We start from the raw sequence: 15281 nt of genomic DNA, 5'->3' as shown, positions 1-15281 counted from the left end.
AGAGAAAAGATATTCCTTTAAAAAATAAAAAAGCAACAAAAAATCTGCTAAAAACATATTACTGGATAAGTGAAGATCTTAAATGTGATCTGGGATACTGGGACTTTTTATATTTGCAATATTCTGCTGTCCCATTTGCTTGCTTTGAAATAATAGAGTTTTGCAGTTACGGCCTTCGTTAGCAAATGTTCTGGTACTGTCTGGCTTTCCCAAGCCCTCGCTTTAGAAAGGGCTAAAGTAAATTAGGCAGCGGGGAACAAAACCCAGTGTTGCCAATCGTGCAGTGAGGCCCTGGGTGAAGCACCACCGCTGTGCGAGCCTGAATCTTGATTCGTGTCTGAATCACCAAACTGTATAAGCACACGGGAAAAGATGAGAATGATTGGTCTGAAGCAGGTAGGAGGACTCATAGCAGTGTTGAACGTAAGTAAGAGAGATCTCCGGAGCTTGATCTATTGTGGTGTCCTGTGTCCGTTTTAATTTTTTAGTTATTGGGAAAAAGCCCTGGTAGCACATTAGATGAGCTGTGTATATGCACATTTGCAAGCTTCTGTTTTTCTCTGTTTAATTAAGTGCACATACCTTTGTGTGGCTGAAACTAAAAATAGATGAGAAACGGTACAGCATTTCAATGCACTGATTCTTTCGTGTTTATTGCTGCGGCACCAGCCTTTTCATCAGCTCAGATGATATTCTATAAATATATTTCTATAAACATTTCAGACGAATAGAAATTAACATTGTATTGAACTTCTGCTGGCCTTCATGCACTTAGGCTCTTATTCTTGCTTGTTTGTTTTTAGATTATATCTGGTCTCCTGTCCCCTTTCATATCCCCCCTCTCCACCCTACATTTTGCAGCCCCACTGGAGCAAGGTCTGGGCCAGTCAGAGCTCTGACATTGAAAGATAAGCAGTAAAGATAACACAGGACGTTTAAAAGTTGCACCTGCATTAATATAAAACAAATGTTTGCATAGATAAAGAGATTGAACTAGTTGAACAAGAGGATCTGAAGCAGACCTTTTGTGAGAGGGCAAACACCGGCTGTGGAAGCAGAAGGACAGACAGCTCTTTTTTTTGGGGGGGGGGTGGAGCATAAAATTGCATCAGATCTGTTACACTTGTTTACTGAAGCATTTTCTTTGTGCTCCCTAGTCACTGGTAAATTCGGAAAGAGTGTCAAAATCCGTAGGTTTTGTTTGAAATGAAATGAGTATTGATTTTTCCTTTTAAAATGGATTCAGTCTTGGTGCGTATCCTCTTTTTGCCCACCCTCACACCTTTTGATTATAATTCTGTTTTTTTTTCCCCCCTTAAATATATATATTTTTTCCTCCTCTTGAAGTTTCTTCTGTAGAGAGAAAATAACATTTGTTGTTCAGTGCCACTGTATACACTGAGGTACATGGGTTGTATGATAGGAATCTACAAGCCCAGGATGGTAACCGACCATTTCTGCCTGCACAAAGGGACATTTTCAAGAGAAAATGTATGACTTTTGGTGCTTTGTCTTTAAGATTTCAAAAGGTAACAGTAATTCTTGCTGATTTTTTTAATATAGGAAGCCAGCATAACTTTTTTCAAGAATATTTATTTAATTTATTAAAATTTTTTGCACCTTACTTTGTTGTTTACCTTGCTTTGTTGAATTAGTGTAATTAGAGGCCTTTCTGATTCTGTTTTGTTCCTTTGAAATACCATGCATTCCAGTGGAGTTATGTCAATAAATAGCCTTGCAAACAAGAATCACATTAATCCTGGTTTCTGGATGGATACATGTTAAATATTAAATATTTGGAAGAGTAGCGCACACATAGAACATTCTAACATTGAAATGCAAACACTTGGAGGGAAAAAAATCTGTTTGCTCATTCGATTTTTCTATTGTGTGAAGAAAGCCTCCACTGTTTTAAGCTTCCTTTCATTACTGGGTGTGGAAATAGAATCGGCTGAGTAAAATAAATAACATTTTGGTACGCAGAGTCTAGAAAGCGTTGTGCACGTTGTTCAGCATTTGCTCTGTGGCTCTAATTGGGATATCAGAGCAATAGGGTTTTTTGCATAATGGTGCTGTGTTTAAACTGCTTCCTGAGCTGGGAGCAATTGTGACTCCCATAAGCCCAACGCGATTTGCGGCGTCTTATCGGTGTCCAGCTTAACTGGACACTTGTGCGGTGCAGAGAATAGAGCCCTTTGCTGGAACATCTGCTAAACCATATGTCTTGGCACCTGGTTCAGTTGGAGATAACTGCGGCACTAATGAGTCCATCCATCATTGCTGCTCGTTGCATTCCCGTTGCATTGGATTAGGGAAAGCAGCTTGCTCCGGCTTTGCAGGCGAGCGCGTTCTGCCACGGTCTCCAGTGGTGCCATTTGCTTTGGCGAGTCTCTCATCGGGAGGGGGCACCGTGGGTGTTTAAAAGTTTAATTCTCCACTGGTAATCCCGAGGAGATTGTCCCAGGAATCGTGGCAAGGGGGACAGTGCTAGCAGTAGGTGCTGACGCTGCCTTGGCCTGTGGAGAGGCTCATCAGCGCAGCCAGGGGAAGCCGCGGCTCCTTGTGGAATAAGAGATAATTAAAGCAGTTGCCTCAAAGTAATAATTGAAAAAGTGAAATTAAAAAGCATTATGGAAAATAAAATGCAAATTGCTGTAAAAACAATGGAGTTGGGCTGACCTCCCAGCAATACCAACTGTTATCGGCTGATGAAGGATCGCTCCCTGCCCGGGCTGCGACGGCTCGAACAGCCGGCTGTACGATGCTCCCTTTCTGCAGGAAACTCGTGTAGCCCCAAAAGCCTTGTTTACCAGCATCTTGAATTTGGGTTTTATTCTCCTGCAGTTGGATGTTTTGCTCTCAGGGCTCTCTCAATGATTTTCTTGCTAAATACTGTGTATACGCACCCTTCAACAGTTCTTTGGATTGGAGTGCCTATTAATGGCATACGAAGGTGTTGCCTTGGGGTAGATCGCTGTGTAGGGCAAATGTGCTATTAAGAAATTCAAAGTGGACAGTGCGTTTGAGAAACCTCCATGTGTAGGAGTGGGTGGAAGGACACAGCACTGTGTGAGTTTTTCTCATGTTGTGTTGTTTGGTTTTTGAAAGGACAATGTTTCCTCTATTAGGATGGAAGTTGTGCCACACCATTCTTTGTGAAAAGAGGTTTTTAAACATATAAAATATCAAGTTAGGGGTCAAAATAAATGATTCTGGCTTTTAGATTATTTAATTCTTTTGCTGTGAATGGAAGTTGGATTCAAGCCCTTCTTGGACGTAAATGCTTCAGTATCATCCTCATATTTGCTTTTCTCACAGCATTGTTATGCTCAATCCCTGCAGAATCCACTATAACCATAACTATTATTGAGTATTGATACTCAACCTTACTTTCTCAGCCAGTAAAATGCCATTCAACTCTAGGGGATCTGGCCTGGGAAATGGCTTGATTGCTAACAATGACAAATTGCATAGAAGTTCCTTTTTTTTGTTGCACTTAAAGATTGCAGAAAAAATTCATTACTGTGAATTTTCTCATTCTTCGTTACTTTTACTTGTGGAAATATGTTTTTGAAAGCGAGCCATGGAATCTGGAAGCATAGAGGGCAGCTCTCATCATTTACAGTGCCTGGTCTATTTGATTCACATTCTTGTCTCAGCTCATTTGCTCTTTGATAGACACTGTTTTTTAAAATATTTTGCAAAGATGCATGAAAAGACGGCTTAAGGTCATATACATAGCTACTTTTAAGTGGTTTAATTTCTAGTTTATTTTGTATCACACAATACTGACTCCTCCACTGCTATAAAGAATATCTACCAGTGACAAATACACTATTCATAAGTTCATATGTGATATTCTCCTGCTAACTTGCTTGTTTCACAAAGGCTTTTTTATTTTAATCTTTCATGCTGAATTCATCTTTGATGCGGTCTATGACATTTAACCCTGTATGAACCATTCTCCCTGTCTCCCTCACATAAACATGGCATCTAGATCCCCCGTCATTTTGAATTTCAACAACACCCAATGCTGTAATTCTGCTGGGTGTAATTTAATTCTGCCCCAGTTAACTTAGTCCTCCAGCCTGTGTAGCTACTGGTCATTTAGTTCACACTGGAATCTTCGGAGTTATCATCCACATAGCTCCCCTCTAGGGATGCTGCTGCTGCTGCTGAGGCTGGAGCATCAGCCCGCAGGGAGCTCTGCTGCTTGATCCTCCTAGGATGCTGCTGCCAGTCAGGTCATGACCATATGTAACATGTAGGTTTTTTTCTTTTCTTTTTTTTTTTAAATCCTGCTGCCATTTTGCAGTCTGCTGTTGCAGTATATTTCAACTTGAAACGGTTTGGGGTTTTGCTCACTGCATAAAGTCATGATAGTATTTCTTGTAGCATTCAGTAGTTTATACCTGTGAAAATCATATGCATAAAATTAAGATAAATCTCATAAAAATGTGCTGCTACAAACTCCCTGACCGTTGTGTCCTTTAAGTCTTGTCTATTAACCCTTGCATTCAGTTGGCTTCCTTCTCAGCAGAGTGAAGTGCTATAGGGAACCCCATGCCCTAGTTTGCTCAAATAGCTGTGAGACTTTATGAAATACAAAATGATAAAGTCATCTGCTACACTTGGCTTCTTTTAGAAACGATTTTTTGAGAATTTTTCAAAGAACTCTGCTGTGTAATACTGGTCTTCAGTAATTTTTTTGCAAATTCTTTCCATCACTGTCCTTTCATAACGAATCAGATTTTTTAAAACTGACAAGATGAATGCCGTAGTTAGGTGTGCTCTGCTCAAGGTGATACCGACCTTCAGTCAGTGTCCAACACTTGTATTTCAGTGTATGCTGTTATTTTAAAGAAAATTCTGAATTCACAAACTATAGCCTTCTGAAAATTCATTTTTAAAGTATATATTTTGTTACATGTGTTGGATTAGATTTAAAATAGACTCTCTTTAAACTGTCTAGAGAAAACAACCATGAATTTTATTCATGTAATGGAATGGCTGAGGACACTGAAGAATGGATTTTGCTATTCTTACTCCATTGAATTTTATTATATTAAAGTAAGTTAGGATTGCCACCTATGAAGGGCCAGATGGCTCTGAATTGGATTATTTCATGAGAACCGTTACTTTATTCAATGGGAAGTTCAGTGCAGTATGGGGGGAACTGAGATACTTCTAACTGAGCAAGATTGAATAACAGAAGAGTGCTTGCAAGTCTAAGGCATTAAAATTGATCTTGAATTTTTCTTTATGGTTGTAGTATGATGGACAGAATTAGTCTTCTCTTATTTATTCAAAAATTTTAGTTTATATTTTCATTAATAAAAGCAGTGCTAATAAGTGAACACATGGTTCTTTGGAAAGGATCATCCAGTGTTATGTTGAATTTGGAGAGACTAGCAAGTTATAGCAGGTTACGTTCTGCATTTCTTGCTTTCTCCTGTTAAAAAGAAAAAGACAGTAGCCAATTCACCTCAAATTGCATACTAAGAAAAGACTGGGCTTTCTAGGCATATTTTCCAAACAAGTACATTTCTAGCTCTTGTTCCATTTGAAATATGTATTGCTTAGACTAAAATCACATAGTTGTGAATAAAATCAGTTGAAAAGTCCCAGTTGTTCACTCATTTTCTCTTTTTTAACTGAGGAAAAAAAAATGACTTCATTTTCTCCTTATGGTAAGTAATTTTACATGTCAGTCAAAGTTTTAAAGATTCAAGAATACACTAAGACATTTGTGAAGCACATTGTATTTAACAAGATTTTTCTGGTAGTTCTACTTTCTGTAGACCTGCCTTGGTTTGGAGATTGTACTTTAAATGCCGTAAAAACATGTTCAGTGTGTGTCACAAAGTGCCAGACAGCAATACACACGTAAAATGAATTTTAGCTGTTATTTGTACTTTGTTGTTGTTGTTGTTTTGTCTATTTTTTTCCTTGGTGCTTATTTCTGTTACATTTTTCCAAAATGTCTTTCAGCAGAGTCCACCCACTGTGACCTGCAAAGTGTCCTCATTCAAGCCTTTTTCCTCATACACAAAAAAGAGAAATCACCAACAAAAAAAAAGCGTTTCTAACTTTACACAGTGACAATTTTGGAGCGTATTCTTTGCAAATTCCCTTCTCCCCTGGCTGTCAATGGGTGCCAGTCCCCAGACTCCTGGTGGCAGTGTGTCCTGCTCTTCTTCCGTCACACCAAATGGTCATCCCATCTTGGATTTGGGACAGCATCGTGAAAACACATCCCCCATGGGCTTTGTGGCTGAGCATTGAATTCGCTGACGAACCAATCCACCTCAGCAGCTCTAATATTATTAATCCAGGAAGGCTATTTTCCTGGAGAGTTTTATGCAGGAATATACAAGGGAAGGCGAAGAGGGAGGCAGCGGGGAGCTGCTGAAGGGAGACTGGCTGCCAAAGCCACACGTGGGCAGCTGCAGCCCAAGTGTTGACATCTCCTGCTCTCTGGAGCCGAGAGTCTAGCAGAAGAAACAGCGTTGGCTGTTAATATTAGCAGTGTAGAAAACTTGTTTTAAGGTGTTTAGGCTAAAGAGAGGACAGGGATGTGTGAAATTTAACTGTCCAGGCTGATAAAAATCACTAGCATTAAAAAGAAAAAAAAAAGAAAGAAAGAAAACATGTTGGACATCAACATGGAAATTTATGGTATCATATTGTCACTTTAAAAAAAAAAAAGCTTTTGAACTTTAAAAATTTGGAAGAGCAAATAGGTTTTAAATCTATGAGAAAATTAAAAATACACCTAAGATCTACCATATTAGAATTCAGATGTTTCGGGTTAGATTCAGCTTCTGAAAGATCCCCTAATGGTCCATTTCACGTTTATTAAATGCTCGATTTCTTTCAAGAGAGAGGAGAGAGGAATTTTAAGGCTAATTGATAGTTTGCCTGCTTTCTTTTTAAACTGAGTAGACATTACTCTCTGTTTTTTAATATAGATATTCTAGTGCCATTGCCGTAAAATAAATTCCTGCCTGAAAACAATGTTAGGTTTAATGTCATAGATTTCAAAGCCTGAAATTCCAGGATTAAGGGAGGCTTTTTTACACATTTACATATCTTTTAATCAAGTGTTTACAGCGTGTAGTTCTTTGTGAGGCTCACAGTTCTTTTCAGGGAAGAAAAAAAAATCTGACTGGTGACCTCATCTAAATGAGTAATTCAGGGTTATCAAATCAGACAGCACGGGACTGGAGGAACCAAGGATAACACAGGGTACAGCCATTATCTATTAGTATAACTACACATTAATTTTAAATTGAATTTTTAAAACCTAATTGAGCAGCATTTTCAAGCTCTGTTCAGTGCGAGCAGGACATAAATTGAAACAGTATCTGCCAGAAACCCTCTAATAAGCAGCAAGTGCTGCTGCCTTTCTTTTAAAATCAGTAGTAGTGCACTGACATTGAAAAGTTTAATTAAAAGATCATGACAGTGTATCTGAACTCTGACTACCTAATGGCTTACCAGCAGAAGACAGACGTATTGAAATGAATGCAGGGTATTTCCTTCAATATGTATTTTTAAGTGAGAAATCTCATCTGTTTGAACTTCTGATAATTTTAATGACTGAAAAATATTTTAATGGGTAAACTGTACATGAAGATAGACTTTGAAGATATAATTGCACAGCTAGATTCACAAGAAAAATCCTAATACAGAGAAATTTAAGCAACTACTCTAAGCCTTGTAAGATAAAGGAGTAGGAAATCATTAATGTAAATAGCAAAGAAAATCCTAGGTTTTGCTGTTGGAGTAGAACTGTGAAGCTGTTTAAATTCCTTTTTTTTTTTTTTTTTTTGATTTATTGCTCTAAAAGTGCTTTTTTATTTTTTTTTAAATTAGAAGCCTAGTTCACTTTACTTCTTTAGCATTAAGCATGTAAACTAGCTGAAGTAAGCAAGTTTTCAGCTTTGGAGAGTAAATTATTTTACAAAGCAAGTTTTTTGATACGCTTCTCAACTACTGTCTGAGAGCTTTACATTAAGATTTAAAGCACTGGACTTAATGAAGGCAAGGTCTTAATTTTAGGAAAGGGTCTCTGATATTCACTTTTTCCTCCCATGGTGGAACAAAAATCATTGTATTAGCTGAGTTATTACTATCATATCTAGCATGGTATCAGACTAATAACTTCATTGAACCTTCATTGAACTTCATTGAGCCAATGAGGCTTCTCTTTTGTGCAAAGCTTTAAAAATGTTAACAAACTTCCCTAACTCTGCTGGTTATGAGAGGGAGGAGGGAGTACGTAAGGCCCTGGAATGGCTGGGTTAAGCAATGGTAGATCCCCACTCACACGTGTACAACGTAGGCTGCTCTTGGCCTGCAAGCACCACTCAAGATAATGTCCACAAAATAAGTAGGCCTTGACAGTCAAGGCAGGGGGTATTGAGGTAGAGAGGAGCTGAGTACCCTTCAGAAGCAACTGCTATTTTCTGTTTTGGAGATTTGCTTTCATGTTTGGCATCTTGCTGTGTTTTCTGCTCTGGTAGGGGCTCAGCCTGCTCCAGGTATAGTGGTAGCCCTTGGTGGCACTTCTGGCATAATGGTGCAAAAAAAAAAAAAAAAAAAGGGCAAAAAGAAAAGAGGAGGAGACTGAGTAGGTCTTTTCAGCCATCGTGAGATGAGGAAGACTCACCCCAACGCAATGGCCTCCAGTGAGGGTGATGTCAAGGTCTGTGTGGTGGAACATCTGTAGACAGAAGGAGGCAGCGCTCAGCCAGGATCGTGTTAACAAGCATTTCCATCCAAGGGCTGCAGTGATGCCTGGGAACAGCACTCTGTGGCTGCTGCAAGAAAGATGGCAGAAGCTAAAATACATCTGTTTAACTTTTATTAATAGTTAACACAAAAACTTCTTGGAGCGAGCTTGAAGCCACGCTGAATCCCCTACGTATCTACAGTGAACCTGTTTAAAGTGATTAACCCGTGTGAAGATCACAAACAGTAGATATGAAATAAAGTGTTTCTGTGTCATGAAATGCTCCTGGCTGTGACAGAGGCTTGCCAAGCCATGTATGCAGCACAACTCATTTCCCTTCTCTCCCCTCTGGATTTTGCCACAGGCTCTCAGGTTATGAAATTCTGTAGCTCAGCAGTGCTGCTTCTCAGGTTTGACAGGTAGCGCCGAGTCTAAGACCTCAGTGATATCCCTCGTTTCAGGGGTTGATTAGAGCTAAAGAGGTCCGTGGGAGGTCACGTTTTGTTGCGTATCAAGGAGCAGGCAATGCAGTTACAAGGGAAATGAGGATGTCTTTCTGAGCACTGAGCAAAGCTGAGTGTGCAGGAACTGCTGTCTGGATGGGGAATAACAGCATGTAGCTGGTCCGCAGGAGGGAGAAGACAGTGCTGATAAGACAACGGTGTGCATTTTCTTGTGTTATTAGTTTTTCTTGCATTTATTTCAGGGGAGAGGTCTATTTTTTTATTGAAATTGAAATTCAGTTCAAGTGTGTGGAGATCAGGTGAAAGTGTCACATAAATGGCAAATCTGTTTCTGCTTGACAGGCACATGCCCTAGTTAGCTTCAGAAGGACTGAATTTTTCACTAATTTTTGGTTCTGATTTTTTCAGATCTCTGTAAGCATTTTCTAAATTAGATGTATTCGTTCTGTTTTAGAAGTTCATTTCCCTCCCTTTTTATTTCAAATAGCTTTAGAGCTTTAGATACATGTTGCATAGTATACCTAAGGTACAATTTCAGAAGCTATTGAGTTTGAATAGATAAAAAGGTAAGCATTAAAAAGGAAACATTGGTTGGTTGCTGAAAAATAGCTGCTGGAAACTTGTACCATCTCTCTATGATAAATTTTTATTATTATCATTATTATTATGTTGTTTAAATTTCTTTTTACAGTACACCAATATGTCTGTTGTAATTCTACTTTAAAACTGAATGAATTTTCTCAGGAATGCAACTGCTCCTCCTAGGCTTTCCTAGGCAGTTAAGGAGTGTGCAGTTTGGTGCGAGTTGCCACCAAAACTTGATTCTGAAATGCTTTGGGATACCTGCCTATCTCTTGATGGGACCTAACGTGCTGTGTGCTCTCCTACCAAAGAGAGGTGGCACCAGGAGATGCATCTGGGGTCTTTTTGCATGCTGTTTGTATGATGATCATGATAAACGTCATGGTATTCTTACAAGATACATTGGTTTCTTTTATTTTCAGAGAAGAAATGGAGAAGATATTCCAGTTGCTCAGACTAAAAATATCAATCACAGAAGATTTGCTGCTACCTTTAAGTTGCAAGAAGTGACAAAAACTGACCAGGATTTATACCGCTGTGTAACTCAGTCAGAAAGAGGTTCTGGAGTGTCAAATTTTGCTCAACTTATTGTTCGAGGTAAAGTCTCAGTTTTATTCAATTAAATGCTCTTAATGTCAGCACTTTCTACTTACGCTTTCATCTGGAATGATTATACAAATGTAGCACTATGAGGCTCCTGAAACTGTCAAAAAACATGACTGTGGTTAGCAACATTTCTAACTTTTTAAACATAGAATGCCTCCCAATAAAATCCCTCATCTTTTAATGCATATAGCTTGCCCATATGCAATTCAGTAGATGGTGGTTGTTGACCTTAAGGTGCAAACTGATTAACATTTCATAAATATTTTTACAGATATGAGAGAATCCGCTGTAGGTCGGTTCGCTTTTAAAATCCATTGCCTTGAGCAGACTGGTAGTACAGCAAATAACACATTGTTCTGTTACCGGGGAGACAGTTATATAAGAATAGTTTTAAACTTTCCCCTTATCCAAGGACTGAAAGTATTACGGAGATTTGCCTGTGATGATTTCTGACCTGTGGAGTAGGAGAAAAGGAAAAAGAATGAAGAACTTGCTTTGGAACTTGGAATATTTTTCAATGTAGTTCATTCAGAAGCCTGTTGATGTATGGAGATGTATCACTGGCTATATATTTTATTCCTTTTGTATTTTGGAAGCATGAAAACCAACTCACAAAGAATTGTGGTTGAACATAAGAACATGTAGTTCAGTTCTCATTTCACTCGCTCTTTGCCTTGGGATAAATCATTAAGGCTCTCCTTGCCTAATTGTATGCCCTGGAAAATTCCGCTCTTTACCTGCTTTCTAGGTTTGTGGTGAAGCTTAATCTTTCCGAGTGTGATGGAGAAGTTCTGTGGTGTTCAAAATGAGTCTATGATGCTGCTGCCTGGCAAGCAGCTGATTTGGCCAGACAAGGTAAATGCAGGTATGAGGTGTCCAAAAGGGCTCTCACTTGACCCATCGATCCCACAAGAGATGACTTAATCAGCAGTCATCTGGGATCAGTTATTGTATCTGGAACCGGGACAGGGAAACAAAATCATCCTCAGCTTGTACAGTAAAGAGAACATAGTAAGTGCACTAAGAGATTTGATTTTTGTAATGGCTGCCAGACGTCTTTTTTTTTCTTTGAAGACCTGTTGAGATCAAGTAGATTTAAAACCTTCTATGCAGCACCAATGAAAAATGGCTGCTGTTGAACATACATATAGATTTAGACAATATGTTAACAGTTTGTTTTGTTCTGTACATGTGCTCTTTTGTCCAGCAAAGTGCAAGATAATCTTCATCCTAACATAATATAATGAATCTTTTTACGGTATGAAAACTGTCCTTCTGTCTTACTGTAAGGAAAGCAAGAAAATTGGACATCTTTTTCCAGGAAATGACAGATTTGCATTTTTATAATTAAAAAAGAGAAATAAAAAGGTGTTAAAAGTACTATTTCTTTCAAAAAGCAGGTAACCATATTGGACTTCAGAGTGCTGTCTTTTTAAAAGCAGAATATTGTTCTGCTGAGAAGCTTGAGTCATTTAATAGAGAATACCATCTTAAGATGGAACTTGTTAGCTAGTTCTACCCACAACAGCTATATTGGCTTTATACTTTCATGCTATTTTTACTTTACTGCTTTGTGCTTTTTCCACATTAGAGATAAAAAAAATAAAGCTAAAATTCTTGTTTTCCAAAGGGAAAAATAGTATTCCAAAAACATTTTCATCTATTTGACACCATGGTAAAGAAAAAAAGATATATATCTTACAATAGGATTTATTGCTCGCTGTTAGATTTGAAAAACAATATGCAGTAATATATTTTCATGTTTGTCTGGATAACCACTAAATAAATCTTGTTAGCCAAAAAAACATACCCTCAGGGATCAGCTACCCTGGTGTTAAAACTGTACTGAAAATTAACCATAATGACAGGTCCTATATCTCAGTGGCACTTTAAAGCTGACATCCTGCTACATGGATACAAAAGATGGTAATTTTAAAGGAAATTTTTGGGCCACTGATATGAATTGCCTTTAATAAGAGCTGGCATAGTATTGCCCATTGTCAACGATGACCCAGGGGTAAGAGTTTATTAGTGCGTTTCCTTCTAAACCAAAAGTGACAGGGCATGCTTGGGGCCTTTTTGTTGCTGTTTGTAGCAAATGAAAATTTCACTGCAGAATCCTCACACTGAAGAGTATTGATCTGTGTGTTCGCACAGCCAGAGGAGGAAAAAAATGCACTGAGACACAATTTACTTTGTCATGGCTGGGGTATTGCCCCCAGAGCATTTTGAGTAATGATAAGGTCTTTGGTTTGTAGAAGCCAAACTTTATTGACAACAGTTGTTATTAAAGAGCAAGAGATAAAGAACAGTGGTTGTTGCCCAATAACTCAAAGCTTTGAAGTCCATGCGTTTAGTTACATGGCAGAGAACTTTGCATATACCACATCTGTACTAAAGTGTGGTTATAGGTGTAGACACATCTTCCACTTTTCTGATGAGGAGTCTGTAAGTTAGCATTAGGAATGAAAATCTCCGGTTGTATTATTTACATCATATTGAAACATCATTGTTTTGAGCTTTAACAGAAGTGCTTTCAGCTGAGTTCTTAATTTTATTTTAAAGGCAGAGACCTGGGAGTTATGGCATACTACCACAGATCGAGAGACATGTCTCAGCTACTTCAACTCTTTTTTTTTTTTTTTCTACAATAATAAGACTAGCATAGGATTTCTAATTCAATTGCAACAATTTACCAAGTGTAGTTTCAGTCAATAGTTTTATGTCTCACCCTTACTTTGACAGTCTTCAGCTCTGAGCTCAGCGGCTATGTTGTATTGATTTTTAGATGGTTTCTATGGCATTGCTATCATTCCTGGGTAAGCGTAAGAGCGGCTCTCCCTTTCCTCCATCTTTCCTTTTACAGGAAGCTTGTTGTTACTGTTAGTTGACTTACCCTCTTGAATAGGTCCTTCAGTCTAATCCTCTGTTTATATTTTCCTTTGATGGCTGCTAAATTGGCAATTTCTGTGAAGCTAATTTGTTGAGGTCTTGGCAGTTGTCTGCTTTGGAACTTTAAGATGATGATGGAAGGAAAAATAGCTCTGATGTGTAAGTAAGAGTGAACAAGAAGAGACTGACAGTTTCTTTCTTCTTAATTGCTTTGAGAGGAGATATATCATGTTCTCAAAGTCCCTCTGCTCCTTTTGCTACTTATCATAGAACCATAGAAAGTAAGTGCCCCAAAACATCACCTCTACCAATGGCAGAGGTATATATGTAGTATATACAAGGGTGTATGTTTTCTGAGTTACAGTACCCTCTTTAATCAGTAGAGATCCTTGCATTGTAGTAAACTCTTATGCTATTTAATTCCTCAGAGCTGTTAGAAAATACTGGAATATAGGTCTATTGATACTTTTTGCCAGCTTCTGTTTTCTACATCAAAAAACAAGCTAGTTTTCATCACATTTGTGGTCAAGTCCTTGTCAACTTTGCATATTATAAACCACTATCAGAGGGAGCCGCAGAAATATCAGAAAAGAAGCCCAGAATATTTGCATTGACTGTAATGTTTGTTAATAATCTGTGACTAGCTTCACTATATGCCAGATTCCACTAATATGTTTCTGAGCTTTATCACAGTTATAAACAGGCTTGATGGTTTCAGTAGGTGAATACAGTATTCTTCTTTTCTTATTTTTTTCATACTGCCCAAATCAGGCTCCTGTATGATGAAGTCAAAGCAAGAGAGGTCTACACCTACCTTGATTTATAGCTCTAATATGGAACTGCCTTCATGTCCCTAATATCTCCAAGCTAGCAACAGGAAACAAAAGAAAGGCAGCTTTCCTCCAGATATTTTTCTCTACTATCTTCTGACTGTTCTCCTAGGAGTTGAAATAACTCCTGATAACGCTGACCTAAATGTGTATGTGTGTTAATAAGTGAAGTTATTTTATTTCTGGTATTTGCTTTGACTTTCTGAGTGGTGTCTCCTTTAAGCACTTTAATGGCTGTTTTGGTTGAATTTGTGATGATATCCAACTTTTTTATCCTCACTGGACTTTCCTTACCATCAGAAGCAATTCCTATGGTGGAAGTAAGTCTGTCTCTGGTATTTTTGCCTCTTGTGTGTGTGATCTCTTCAGGGATTTTAATAAAATCCAGCAAATTGTGTGATCCTCCCTAAAAATATGCATATCTAATGACATATAGAGCAGTAGCTGGTAGACTGAAGAAAATTCTTCATATATCTCAGTGTTGTTTGTGTAGTCCCTGCTGGCAAACAGGTTAGCTCTTTTTGTACAAACTGTGCAATGACCCATACCTCTATCCCACAATATTAAGTTCTCTCAGAAGAATAGTAGATTTTTTGTTTCCTCTAGGCATAACCCCATCAATTCCTTAAATGCTAGACAAATTAGCTTTAACTATACTTTGTAATGTGCTCAAAAATTCAGTTTCCCCCTGATGGTCAGTTCAATGGGGGGGTCACTTCGAACAACTTTTGAATAAGTTTGAGGAGTCAACTCATCTTGCAAAGGGTCTTTGATGTTTGTTTCACTGACTGACAGAACAGAGGGGAACAGTGGAAGGTGCTGAAAAACAGGCACTTCACATCGTTATCTTGTCTAAATGCCTTTTTGGACAGCAGGAGTGTTTGGCAAATTTTTGGTTGTGTGAGTCAAAAGTATGATGTAGCTATTACACCTACTTCGTAAGCCATGCTTCTGGATATACTAATACTGTTACTTTCTCTTAATCTGGAAATTCTCATACCTTTTTATCCCAAGTTTTCTAACCCTCCTCTCATAGCTTGTAGGGAAAGCAGATTATAATCTGTTAATGACATTGTAGAAGTAAGAAGTGATTTTGTGTCTCTTCCTAAAGATCGTAATAAACCCCACTGATAAAACAGGAGATGCTGGCTGAGTATTTGGATATATTAA

The 15281-nt window shown here is 38.2% G+C and overlaps 1 protein-coding gene across 1 annotated transcript in view; it reads left to right on the top strand.

Moving 5' to 3' along the window:
• Nucleotides 1–15281, top strand: part of LOC148592772 (receptor-type tyrosine-protein phosphatase kappa-like) — a gene marked incomplete at its 3' end in the record, with an annotated part of 189550 nt that overhangs the window by 170613 nt on the left and 3656 nt on the right. The window contains exon 6 of the mRNA XM_088533859.1: nt 10206–10380. Coding sequence (XP_088389985.1) covers nt 10206–10380 — 175 coding nt within the window. The remainder of the gene's footprint in view (nt 1–10205; nt 10381–15281) is intronic.

This window comes from Tinamus guttatus, unplaced genomic scaffold, assembly GCF_059628265.1.
Source record: "Tinamus guttatus ecotype Peru unplaced genomic scaffold, ASM5962826v1 Tinamus_guttatus_pri_ptg000525l, whole genome shotgun sequence".
NCBI lineage: Eukaryota > Metazoa > Chordata > Aves > Tinamiformes > Tinamidae > Tinamus > Tinamus guttatus.
The sequence above is the reverse complement of the archived record's forward strand: the minus strand, read 5'-3'. Positions and strand labels throughout refer to the sequence as shown.